We start from the raw sequence: 12,935 nt of genomic DNA on the forward strand, positions 1-12,935 counted from the left end.
AGCTGGGATCTCTGGCCTAGCCGCACCAGCCGCGTTCATGTCTGCATGCGTGGGGGCTTTGTCAGCAGGAGCAGGCCACCAGGTATGGGCGAGAGGACGAGCTAGATCCCCTGATGAGCGTCCCTAAGCTCGCAGTAAAGGTCTCGGATATTACAAAGTAGAGGCTTTGACATTTTTTATTATTTATTTTTTGCTGTTCAGGTTTTAGATCCAAACATGGACCTCCGAACAGTGAAGCACTTCATATGGAAGAGTGGTGGTGACCTCACCCTCCATTACCGTCAGAAGTCCACGTGAGGGGTGGGTGAGCACTCCTGGGTATTCATTTACTGACCTTCCTCTATGGCCCCGAGAGTAGTCCTAGGAAGCCCACCGAGCCCCAACGGGAGCAAGACTTCTAATGGCTGATTTGGTATGGACCGAGATTCTCTTTCAGTTGAAATGACTAATAGCGATGTAAAATAGAAACCAGTCTCCATGTGTAGATTAAGCTGTCCCCAGGGAGGCAGAGAATGCGAGAACAGCCCGCAAGCACACTGTGTCTTGTGAGATGTAGAGAACGGACGGCAGGCCAGCAGACTTGGCTTCCTCCTTTCGTTTCAAAGGACCTTATCTTTGTCTGTTAGCACTTGTTAGAGACACATAGGTAGAGCCACGTCTGTCACTGTGTTTCAACCTCAAACCCACATGCTCTGGAGCTTTTCTAAGAGAGTACATTCCATTCACGCAGCACATATGAAGGCTTTTTCCAAGTCGGTCATTAAAAACAAGCAAGTTGTTCTCACATTTAAGAGTTATTTTTAATAGGAATTTGCTGTTGTACAATTCCAGAGCCAGCCCATTTCATAATAAATTATCCTTGTTGGGCTTGTTTTAATATTGCATCTCAGATGCATTCTTTTAGGAAGACCTGTAGAAATTCTGGGTGCTGGAACGTAGCACTTGGACCGCCAGACTGGAGTACGCCCAGCAGCGCCCAGGGCTGCCGCACCCTCACGGTGCCCCCAGCCGTGCGGCAGCCACGGGCAGGTGCAGCGCCTTCCCTGCCCTGCCGTGTCCAGCTTTGTCGAGGGGCCAAGCCACGTGATGCCACAGGTTTGCGCTCTGAGCATTGCGACACCATCGCAACTGAAGACCACGAGGAGATACTCGCTTCATTTAAATGCTACCTAAAATGTACGGTGTCAGAGAAAAAAGGATATCCTAGTGAGTTAACTTGATATTCACATCCTGGAAGTATACATATTTGTTTTCTCCAGAGTTTTATATGCAGGGTTTTGTTGTGGTACCTGTATCCAGAGCTCTTTTCGTTGTTCTTTCTAACAATCTGAAGCTTTCATAGAATCATTTGATTCTTGTACAGAATATAACTTATTGGGGATAAACACTTCAACTTTTGGCAGGAAAAAAAATACTTTGGATTCTCCCCAAGGTCATTTGTATTCAGAATAGAACAATGGTCCACCGCTGTAAAACTACGTTAAGACAAGCCTCCTGTAGGAAGCCAAAAGCACAAGTGCCTTCAGAGGGCAGTTTTTTCCAGTCCAGTTGCCTCCCCAGCTCGCGTGCGGTCCGTCCCCACAACAGCAGGGACTGGGAAGGAGCGGGGAAGGTTTTTTCTTTTCTACATCTTCACAGGTTCAGCTGGAGGCAGCTGATGGGCCTGGGTCCAGACCTTTCTATTTGAGATATTCTTACCTGCACAACTGTAGAGACAGGGTTCCCTCACTGCTGGTCAGCCTCCTTTGGAAAGTGGACAGGTCACTGCCTCCAGCACTTGGAAGAAGTGAGCAAAGATGTACCACATTTCCAGTGAGTCTTTCCCCCTTACACAGAGAGCAACCGGCTTCTTTTTTTAAAAAATCCTTTCTATCTGTTGGATACAACGGTGCGCTTTTGGTGCACATTTTTTAGCAATAGTTGTGAATTAATGGCAAAAACAAACAAAAAAAATCCTACAACTCACTTACCAGCCCTCTGCTGTGTTTGCCGGAGGGGCCCTTGGGCTAAAGGAATGGGTTTCGCTGGGCCATTTTGCCCTGTGTGCCGAGCCTTGAGGGGCGGCTGCACTCCCTTCCTGTCATAGATCTGACCCTCAGCATGCTTTTTTTTTTCCCTTTCAGTCAGACCAGTAAGTTTCCAGAAAATTTGACAGTCTGCAATGCCAAAAGGGTAAAAATCTGTATTTCACAGTTGTATAGAATAAAGGCTTTAGTTAAAATATTTCAAAGCGTAGTACACCTTTATTTCTTTCACTTGTCATTTTCCTTCATAGCAGATTACAGAGAAACTTCTGGTTCCATGTTTACCCTGGCAATTGTTAGCATCAGTACCCATTTTATCCCCCTGGTTAGGGCGGGGAGTGTGTCAAAGGGAGGGAAGAGCCAGAATCCTGGGGTGAGGGTGACTTTGGGCCATATTACCAGGCTGCAGTTCAGGGAAGGTGGCCTCAGAACAGTCCTGTGGTGATTCTCTTCTACTTCCTGGATCCCTACAGGCGGACACTGGGCTCCCAGACAATCCCAGAACCCAGCTCCAGCCCTGGCTTCGGACACAATGCCTCCCTGTTCAGCAGGCTTATCAGCTGCTATGGTAGGCTTGAGGAGGCCTTGCTTCAGATTGCAGTCACAGTGCTAGAAATTTGAAGTGTTTGCTCATTGGGGGCCCTCCCTGCATATACTTGGTCTGCGCCCTCCAGAGCAGACAGTCCTTGTCCTATGGGCCTAACAGAACTCTGAATGCTGTTAAGTGCACACGTTACAGATCAAGCGGCAAAGGTCGGACTTTAAACTGGGTAGCAGCTAGAAGACAAGGCCAGAGAGGCTGCTTTCGTGGCAACCAGCAAGAAGTGGGCAGGTGAGGGACTTCAGGGGATGGGGAGCTGGTTACTGTGTGGAGCCCTCCTCTTCCTGCAGGAACCAGGTAGAGCAGAAGACCTGGCCTAGTCCTAGCCTCTCCAGGTACCTGGGGTGGAGGAAACAGCCTCCTTCCATACTCTGGAAAAGAACGGAATGGCCCTTGCCCACTCTTGTCCAGGCCCCTCGTTCCCCCTTAGGGTGGGAGCTTTGTGTAAAGAGATCCAGTCAGGAATGGCTTTGAGAGTCTGCTCAGGATGGTGAGCTTAAATTTGCCATTTGTATTCACTACTGGGGCTGCCTGGATGCCTTGTATCTATTTAGAAGAGATGGTTGTAGAAGTTGGGAAGCTGACAGGAGTCACTACTAGGGATATTGGGTCTGTGGAGTGTAGACCCTGGGGAAGAAGGAACATCGTGGTCCAAGGACAAGTGAGTCTCTGCTGACGGGCCCGGAATTTCCAACCCTCCTCTCCCAGGAGAGAGGGGCGAGGTCACTGCTTCTCTCCTCTGGCTGGGACTGGCAGACGTCAGCCTGCCGGAGCCAACTGTGCAGGGCAGCATAGAGACTGAGGGCACAGGACAGAGGAGACGGTAATTGGGGTCCCCAAGGGCTAGCTGAGCTGCGCAAGAATCAAGGCACGCCCTGCCAAGTGTTAGGCGAACACTCCAGACCTGTCCCTTCCTCCTTCACTCCATCTGCACACACGACCCTGTGTGGACCCTGCTGCCTCCTGGGCAGCCACAGTGACCAAAGCAGGAGCGAGCACTGGACCCAAGGGTACGTGGCCAACAGATGCCCTTGGCCCACGGCCTCATCTTCCTACCCACTGAGGCTCTTTGCCCCACCCAAGCAGCACAGTCCTTTCCTCTCCTACCCCAGCTCCTGCAAAACTTAATCTGGGTGCTGCTCCCAGCCTCCCACCACCCCAAAAGGATTTGTCTGAGTGCACAATTCCCCAAAGCCAGGACCATAAGGCACAATTAATGCTGGGAGGTCATCTCTTGGACACCAGTAGGGTCTATGTGGACACACAAGCGCCCCCCCCCTCCGCCCCCCACAGCCACAGAAGTCCCTGCACATCCTGGGAGCCATCGCCTAGGAAGCTGCACGCTGGGCCGGGATCAGGCAAGGGGCTGGGCTACGGAGCGTGGCCTAAGCTGCTTCCCCACATCTAGGCCTCACGAAATGCCATCAGGGGCCTCGACACAGCCAAGGGCGTTATTCAGGGGTGGAGAGCTGGGCCTGGCTGGCTGCCTCCTCAGCCTCTGCCTCGAAATCTGGGTTCTCTGTGCTTGCCGGCTCCTCAGCCTGCGCTTCGAGCAGCTCAGCAGACAGCCCGTCTTCCGGTGAGGCTGCAGAGGTGAGGCTGTCGGGAAGGGTTAGCTGAGGCAGGTGGTCTGGCTGGGCCTGGGTGCCTGGGCTGTCCGGGAAGGAGACCTCAAACTCTGATCCGGACCATGTGGCCTCACCTGAAACATACAGGGAGGGGCTGAGGAGGCCTGCAGAACCCCGGGCCGGCGTGGCCTGGAGCAGCCACCACTGACACCACCCCCCCAACTCCAGGCATTGATGGGGAAAGGAGCTTTTGGCTGTGTTTCACCCAAAGCCAGCCTCCCACCCAGCCGAGCAACTCAGGGCCGCCTTGCCAACAACGCAGGGTCCCTCCGGAAAGCTTCCGCAGGTGTGGGCCACTCACCGCCACGCTCGTGAGAACCGCAGCTGGAGACGTCCTCGGGCCCGGAGGCTGAGAGAGCTGTGCAGGTCAGCTCTGTGGCCGAGGGCAGGCTGGGCCAGACACCGGCGCTGCTGCTCTCCAAGGAGGAGAGACCCGACACGGCCAGGAAGCCTAGGGGAAGGGTGCGAGTCTTCGCCAGCACAAAACCCGGACTCCCGGAAGGCCCCTACCCTGGGCTCACTCAGCCCCGTTCCTGGGGCGCCTGGCCCGGCCTGAAACTGTAATCTCAGCCCATGGGGGTGCCCCCACCCAACCCCAAAGTGGTCCCCACTGCCTGCTGCTGAGGAACGAGAACAGCACAGTGGCGGAGGGCCCGCACCCTGCTCTGTCCCCACTCTGCTGCGTGACCTTGGGCAGGCTGCTTCCCTTCTGTGGACTGCAGTGCCCCCCCCCCCCCCCCGCCTCCATCAGCATGTCGGACCGGCTCATCTGCGACCATCTGGGCATATGTGAGCTAGGAGGCATCAGCAGGTCTGAGGAAGCTTTGGCGCTGCCACGGAAGCCTCGCCCTCAACCTGGGGCCCACGTCAGCACCTTAGCCTCCTCTCCAGAGCCCGCTCACTACCTGGGTCCATGACGCGCTGCACCGGAGGGGGAGGCTGAAGAGGAGTCTCCATAGGACGTGGGAATCCCCCAAGGTCTGGAGCACCATGGCTGGGACTCCCAGGCTCAGAAAGCTGTCCCTCCATGAAGGAGCCAGGTGCCTGCAGCAGAGCCTACGGGGGCCAGGGAAGAAGGAGGGAACAGGGCAGGGGCAGTCGGGACAGAGTAGTCCAACCCCGGCCCACACTGGCCATGGAAGTACCACTCTGCGTGACGGAGCAAACAGCCATGGGGACCTGCCCTTCCCCTAGAGGGGATCTAAAGTCGGGCACAAGAGGCCTCTGGATGCCCAGCCTCTGGCCCAGCATTACCACAGACTCACTGAGGCACAGCACAAGGCTTTGCGCACCTGAGCCTCCGTTTCCCGCTCATGAAAGGAAAATGACAACTAGTGCTTTGCCGTTACCCTCACCTCCAGACCCAAGTGGCGGGAGAACCAAAGTGAGTTTCACTGTCCCAGGATGGGACCACCTGCTTCCGCTGGGTCCCAGAAGCAAGAAAAGCCTCCCAACGGCTCCACAAATAGGCCCCTGGTGACAGCAGCCTTGAGTCCTCTTTTCCCAGGTGCCAGGCCCCTTTGCCCGTATGAAGCTCCCCCTTCCCCTCACTGGCAGATGCTCCCCTCATACCTCCATGTAGTCATCCTGCCTAGAGCCTATTTCTGGGCTGGGAGGGGCAGGAGAGTCCTGGGGGGTGGGTCCAGGTGGCGGGACATCAGGAGGCAGGACATCAGGAGGCAGGGCATCAGGTGGTGGGGCACCAGGTGCCGGGGCATCAGGTGGCTTCTTGTGGTGGCTGGGAGGCTGGGTTGGGATCCGGTGCAGATACCCGTAGCCAATACCACAGCCCAGACTGCCAAAGTCCAGAAACATTCGATCCAGGGGATTGTCCCATAGCCCTTCCTAGACCTGCCAACCCCACCGACTCCTGGCCGTGAGGGGCAGAAAGGGTGCCTCCTGGACCAGTGGTCATCCTCAGGATCCCTGGACCCAGAGCCCTGCCTCCGCCCCCCCACCGTGGGATTCTGGGCATCCATGTCCAGTGGCCAGGTCCAGCCAGGGCTCTACTGGGCCCCCACCCCGCCGCCCTCCGACTGAGGAAGTACCTGCCCTCTCCACCCCAGGCTGCGTTGGGAGTTACAGTCACCTCCCGGCAGGAGTCGGACTCGGAGTTGTAAACCATCAGCTTCAAGGGCTTCCCCTCGTGGGACTCGATGAGTGTAAAGAAGTCCTCGGACTACGACAAAGCCAGCGCCTGAGCCCCGCTCCCAGCACTGGGATTGGAGGCCTCGACAAAACGAGGCCCTTCTCATGGACAGCACCCATCTCCACACCCTATCCGGGGAGCCTGGGAAGGGCAAACCAAAGGTTGCTCACCTCCTGGAGGATCTGGTCTGAGCCAACCACATAGTCTGTGTAGGGGCACAGGCCAGCAAGGGAGGCAGGTGAAGAAGGTTCCACGTCCTGGGGAAAGAATCACCAACTACCCGTCTTGCTCCTTGAGTTGGGTATTGCAGGGGCGGTGCTTGGAGGGGGCTGCCTCTCTAGGTCCTGAGCGGGACACTTGTCCTTGGGCTCCAGGTCAGGACCTCAAGCCCAGACTCTCCTACTCCACTCCCTCATTTCCCGACCTCCCGCAGGTGCACAGCCTGCCCGGCAGAGGGCAGCACCACGGCACCGCTCACAGCCCTGAGCTCCGGAATCTGATCTGGGTTCAATCCTGACTCCACCAACCTCTAGCCTGTAACTGTGGACAAATACTTAACCCCCTAGCGTCAGTTTCCCCACAATTAAGAGGAGGATATGCAGTACTTCCTCACAGGGTTGCTGAGAAGATTAAAAATAGAATATAGGTAAAGAATGAAAACCACAGGTTGGCCCCACAATAAGTGCCCAATTGCTGTGCTGTTACTGGTGCAGGCAAATGGCTGAAGACCCCTGTGTTAGGGGCTGGAGGCAGGGGCAGGGAGCAGAACTGGGTACAAGGATCATTTCCTCCCTTGGGAAACTCTACCACTCCCAATCTCCCAGTCACCCCAAGAAATGCAAAGGCATTTGCCTCATCACCCCCCCCCCCCATTGCACTCATGGACAAACCGAGGAAGGCTGAAAGGTTGAGAAGTCTCCCACGAGAAGTCAGTGAGCAACAGAGGAGGCTAGAAATCACATCAGTCCATTTCCACCCTCCTTCCACTAAGCCCTGGGACCAAGCATTCAACATTGGGGGCACCATCAAAGAATGTACATGTCGTGTGTGTGTGTGTGTGTGTGTGTGTGAGAGAGAGAGAGAGAGAGAGAGAACAGACACTAACAGCAACATCTGTGACAACTCAATCACTGAGATTCAGGAAGACCCAGCCCCCAAGCACCCGCCCAGGCCCAAAGGGGCTCTCAGGGGACCTGCCAGAAACGCCTGGATCCTGGTATACCTTAGAGCCTACCAGAAAAGACACGATCTATAAAGACCAGCAGCAGCAGCCTTCTGGCAGCACAAGAACTCCTCTCTCCGGTAGATGGTAGCCCACCCCTCAAAATAACAAACCAAGGCTTAGAGGGTGAGAAGGTGCCCCAAGTCGCCTGGCTAACAAGCAAGGTGCACAGCTCGGGGGATGATGAGCGGCCCTCTGGGACCCCTCTCCCAGGAGCACTGGTTGTTAGCCTCGCCCACCTGCCCCCACAGCCCACCCTTACCCCCCGGGCCGCCAGCCACCCCCACACGCCCAGCCTGCGCCCACTCACCAGCACGTGCCACACGTGCTCGCTGGCCCTGCGGAAGCTGCAGAAGCGCACGCTGGCCCCCAGCAGGCCCTGGCCGCCCCACATGTTGCTGGGCACCACCTCCACCTCGCGCACCTTCATGGTCTTCATGTTGAACACCTCCAGCTTCACGGGCTTCTCCACGTTGGCCTTCAGCAGGGCCTTTAGCGTGTCATTCTCCTTGTTCTGTGGGGGCAGCGGGGCTGACGCCAAGGGCCCCACCCCCAACCCGGGTTGGGGCCCCTCAGACAAGTTTGGGTCTGACATGGGGAAGGGCCCAGGTGACCAGTTGCCCCAGCAGGGTCTTGTGTGGGCGTGGGCCAGGGCAGGGTCTGGGCCTGCGACCACCGCAACCCCCACCACCCCTAAGCACCACAAAATCCGCCTCCCTCAGCCCCCCGGAAAATACAATCCAGAGCACCGCAGGGCTGCCCCTCTCTGACTCTCTGAGCAGCCCCTTGGCCACCTTGACACCTCTCATGCCCCGAGAGGCAGGCCCCTTAGACCTCGTGTCCAGCTCCAAGAGCCCCCTCACCGCCCATCCACCCCAGAAAGCTCAGGAGCTGGGCACTGGGCAGGGCCCCCATCAAGCTGAGTACAGGCCTAGAATAAGGAGAGATGGGCTGGGCCTCCCTCCGCAAGAAAAGGGAGGCAGGAGCAGGGTGGGGCCTGCTGTGGGACAGGACACACACACACACACACACACACACAGGAGACACACACAGGACACACACACGGCAGGTAGCACCGGGACACACAGACACACACACAGACACACACACGGCAAGTAGCACTGGGAGCCAGGACACACACACACACAGGACACACAAACTCACAGACACACACACACACAGGAGACATACACAGACACACACACACACAGGAGACACACACACATGGCAGGTAGCACCGGGACACACACAGGACACACACACACACGCACAGACACAGGAGAGACACACACACACACACACACACGGCAGGTAGCACCGGGAGCCTCACCAGCCTCGAGTGCCCGATGGTGATGATGAAGTCAAAGTAGGGCTCCAGGCCCGCCTGCTGGGCTGGGGAGTTCTCCTGCACCTGTCCCACAGCAGAGGCCGCAGTCACGGCACCAGCCTCGTGACTCCCCGAGAAACCCCCCCGCCCCCAATGTCAGAGACCGTCCATCACCACTTCCGCTGTCCCAGCAAGGACCCGGGCACTGCACGACTGTTCCAGGCAGGCCCCACGTGGGCACTGTCAGGGTAACTCCATCCTTTCTTGCTACCTTCCTGGGCAAGACCGTCCTCTTTAGGAAACGGCTCTTGTCTGATCGTGACCCACACATCCTGCTTCCAGGGATGCCTCACAGGAGAGCCCAGGGCAGCTCCGGGGGCTTCTAGTAGACCCCACAGACACAGGGTGGCAGAGGCCTGTGGGGAAGCTGGGGCCACCGGGAAGCCAGCAGGTTTACCAGAAAGGTTTCGATGTGGACAGGAAGGGAGGGCCCCAGGATAGGTGGGACCAGGGCTGTGCTCAGAAAGACAGAGAGGGTGGGCAGCCTGTGGCCAGATGCCAGAGGGCCCCAGATACCCTGTGGTGACAGATCAAGCTCAGTTGGGCAGGCGTGGGAGCTGCTGAGGAGTGTGGCTGAGGGAAGCAGACGCAAGGGACAGGGATGAGCCTGAGCTGGGAGCCCTGTGAGAGGGAGCCCCACGAGCAGGGCCGAATCCCCGCCTCACAGCCTAGTCTCCACTACTGTGTGGGGACGGCTCCTAGCCCAAGGGGCCTCCAACCCTGTACTCCGGAACTCACTGCTGTCTCCAAACACACAGCAACCAGGCCTCCCAGCTGGGGTAGAAATCCATCTCAAAGGCCCCATTTACAGAGCCTTGCTCAAACAATGCAGCCTTTATCCCCAGGGCCGGACCCTGCGGTGGGCCCCACACCCTCAGGCCTTTGGCTGTGAGCACTTGATGTCCTGCTGGTCAGCCATCAACCCAGAGGACACAGGGCTCACGTGTCTTCAGGTTCTGGATGCCCCCACCATGGGAAGGCCCTGTGGCTTCCGCCACCCACCAGCCCCTATAGTCTTGGATTCCCCAAGCTGAAGGAGAGCTCGCCCTGAGCCTTGGGATCCAGGCTAATTCGCCCCCGGAACTAGGACGCCCTTCTAGCTAGGTCACCACCCACCGAGCCCCTGCTTGCCACCCCCAGAAGCTGCCATGGCTTCCAACGACAGTGAGCCCAGAAGCCGACTCCAGTCCCAGTTGGCCTGCGACAGGGGAGCTCTGAGCCCTGACCCTCTCTCTTCATGGGCAAGCTGGGACAAGGTGTCTTTTGAAAGCCACTGGACAGTTACTCATGCCATTCTGCCTCCCTCTGCTCCCGAGGCCAGAGCCACCCAGCTGCCGGCCCGCTGCCCTCCTCAGTTATTCCTTGGCAGCTGCCCTCCATCATTACTGAGGTCCAGAGGCTCAGGCCTCCAATCCCACGGCCCTCTCCCCACCCACCGCCGTGACCTTGTCCCCTGGCTGTACTCCACTGCCCTGGCCCCGGGCCTTGCCATCGCCCACTAGGGCTCTAGCGCAGAAATAATCTAGGCGGCTGCCACCGCACCCCCGCTCCCGCCACGAGCGCTGCCCCCTGTCCGGCTCTCCTTTGGGGGCTCCCATCACCCCCACCCCACAGCCCCTCGATGCTTGCTGCTTTCACAACACTTTCCACCTGATTTCCCCATCAGGGGATCTAATGTAATTAAAGGGATAGCAGCTGACACTTGCTGAGGATTGGCTCGGTCCCAGGGGACTGCGCCACCTGCCCTACCTTGCATTTAACCCTTTTACTAGCACCGACTTCCGCAGGAGGAAAAGTACTCCATTATTCAGAAATCGGAGCCCAGGAAGTCCAACCCAGAGCCTGCACAGACAGGTAACAACCATTTCCTGGGGGGACCCTCCACGCCTCTAATCTCACTGAGGGCAGGGACTTTCCCAACATGCCTGGCGCACAGCGAGAATGCCAGCATTTCCAGAAGGCGGCACGCGTGTTCTTCAGTTTTTAAAAAATGTAACTGGGTAATGTCACACTTCCGCAGAAAACGTCCCGATGGCTCCACGGGGCAGAAGAAAATCCTAGATCTTTGGGGCACGACAGGCCCCCGCAGAACCTGGCCTCATCCTGTACCGCTTGTCCTCCTCACACGGGCCACCCCACCTATGCACGCCAGCCTCATCTCCTGCTCTTCCTCAATCCAACCGGAGCAACCCACTTCAGGGCCTCCCTCAGCCTAGAACGCTCTTCCCCTAAGTATCTGTACTGTCCACTCCTTCCTTCCCAGGTGTCTTGATGTGAGGCCTTTCCTGACCCCTCTATCCAAAACAGCACCCACTCATCCTCTGTACACACATGCTCTACTTTCTTCTCCTCCCCAGCACTGATCACCGCCTACCATGTATTTGTATTTCTATCTCGTCTGTCTCCCTTCTCTCCGCGCCAGCAACCAAGGGTAGGCCCCATAAGAAGAGGGACGATGTCCGTTCTGTCCGCTGCTTTATCTCTGGCACCCAGAACTCGGCCTGCCAGAGCACGTGCTCGAAAATACCTGTTTTTGTGGATGGAAGACCTCCAATCCCTTCACCTCTCCACTCAGCCCTTCTCCCACATTCCCCCCCCCCCCCACTGCCCCACCTCTCCCTCTTGCCAAGTCCTCAGTTTCTTTGCTTTCCATCAACCTGCTGGAAGATTCCCCTGATGGGATGCATTCCACTGTCCACCTTTTCTGTCAGGTGCCTGCCTCACCGTGATGCCAACCAGAGAAAGCCCATCACCGAACACGGGTTCTGTCAACTCTGGGCCCTGAAGCCAACCTGGCTCTCCTTTTAGGAACCCCCGCCTCTAGCCTTCCCCTCAGCAGCCAGGCACCAAGCTGACCAGCTTGCCGCCCTACACCCAGGTCTGCAATCCATCCACGGTGCCCATGTTAGAACACGAGGTCCTTCCTCGCTGCCCTGTGGGTTCGGAGACCCTCCTGCCCCTCTCCCTCCTTCTCCACAGTACACAAAGCCACCCAACTCTCCATCTGGCTGCGGGCCCTCTCCTCACCTTCAGACTCTAGGAACTCCGCTCTGTCTCCCCTTTGCCCAGAACCGGTTGTCCAGACCTCCTGGTCCCTCCCCTGCTGCCAACGCTCGCCCCCCGTGCCTTCTGCGGCATTCTCCTGGCTCTCCTGCTGAGGCTCTCCCTGGCTGGCTGGCACTGCTCCTCGAGCCCCGGACCCGAGTCCTGTCCGACGCCAAGACGGCGGGAGCGCGCCGGCAGGCTCCTTGGCAGTCGGCGTCCACTTGGCCACCCCGACTCCATGGACCCGAGGGCGGGGAGCTAGGGTCTCGGCCTTGCTGGCTCTCCCCAGGCCCAGCAAGGAGGCGATCACAAATACGACCTAAGCGCACACGTGCGTCCCGACTGGACCTGGAGTAATCTTCACCCGGGAGAAGTGCCATTCCGGGCGGCCCGACCGGACCAGGAAACGCTCCCGCTTCCTGCATGGCTGGCACTCGGGGCTGGCGCCGGGCCGCCCGGGGGCCGGAGAGCCGCGGCGCCGCCTCCCGCAGGCGGCTCCCACCCGGAAGGAGGCACACCCCCCACCGGGAAGGAGGCACACCCCGGCCTCTCGGGGGGCCGAGACCCCGCCGCTAACACCCCCGAGCCGGCGGTCAGACGTCCCCTCGCGTCCGGGCGGGCGCCCCGCCAAGGTCACCGGCGCCGCGGGGGCGACTCACCCCGTGCAGGTGGAAGCCCTCGGCGCCGCCCGCGGGCTGCTCAGCGCTGGCGCCCAGACCCATGGCGGCGGCCCGGCGGCGGCGCCCGTGTCCCGTACGGCCGTGCCCACCCGGCCGCCCAACCGGGCGCCACCAGCGCGCACTCGCCCTCTCGGCGCTCGATTGCCGGCGCCTTGTCACGTGGGCGCCTGCCTCTCCCACCCCTGACTCTGACGCTCTT

The 12,935-nt window shown here is 58.4% G+C and overlaps 2 protein-coding genes across 5 annotated transcripts in view; one reads left to right on the forward strand and one right to left on the reverse strand.

Moving 5' to 3' along the window:
• Positions 1-3,174, forward strand: part of WDR48 (WD repeat domain 48) — a 47,494-nt gene extending 44,320 nt beyond the window's left edge. For 2 of the 3 annotated variants that reach the window (XM_034992288.1, XM_034992306.1), the window contains one exon: positions 202-1,849. In XM_034992288.1, the coding sequence (XP_034848179.1) occupies positions 202-297 (96 nt within the window). In that variant the 3' untranslated portion in view covers positions 298-1,849. Of the gene's footprint in view, positions 1-201 lie in introns of all 3 variants that reach the window. The other variant, XM_034992298.1, reaches the window with a different exon arrangement.
• On the reverse strand, positions 782-12,877 carry GORASP1 (golgi reassembly stacking protein 1). Of its 2 annotated transcripts, XR_004676932.1 has the most exons (10): positions 12,716-12,877; positions 8,955-9,035; positions 7,935-8,138; positions 6,573-6,659; positions 6,302-6,432; positions 5,826-6,048; positions 5,159-5,309; positions 4,555-4,704; positions 1,971-4,327; positions 782-1,169 (listed from the first exon to the last, which is right to left on the reverse strand). XR_004676932.1 is itself a non-coding variant. In XM_034992318.1 (9 exons), exons 1-9 carry the CDS (start codon positions 12,776-12,778, stop codon positions 4,077-4,079), a joined length of 1,341 nt encoding a protein of 446 aa, XP_034848209.1. In that variant the 5' UTR covers positions 12,779-12,877; the 3' UTR covers positions 782-4,076. The 2 variants fall into 2 exon arrangements, 1 of the variants encoding a protein (XP_034848209.1); XM_034992318.1 differs by having other exon boundaries at positions 782-4,327.
• Positions 12,878-12,935: the final 58 nt, after the last annotated feature.

This window comes from Mirounga leonina, unplaced genomic scaffold (assembly GCF_011800145.1).
Source record: "Mirounga leonina isolate KUSES-001 unplaced genomic scaffold, KU_Mleo_1.0 Mir_115, whole genome shotgun sequence".
Lineage (NCBI taxonomy): Eukaryota > Metazoa > Chordata > Mammalia > Carnivora > Phocidae > Mirounga > Mirounga leonina.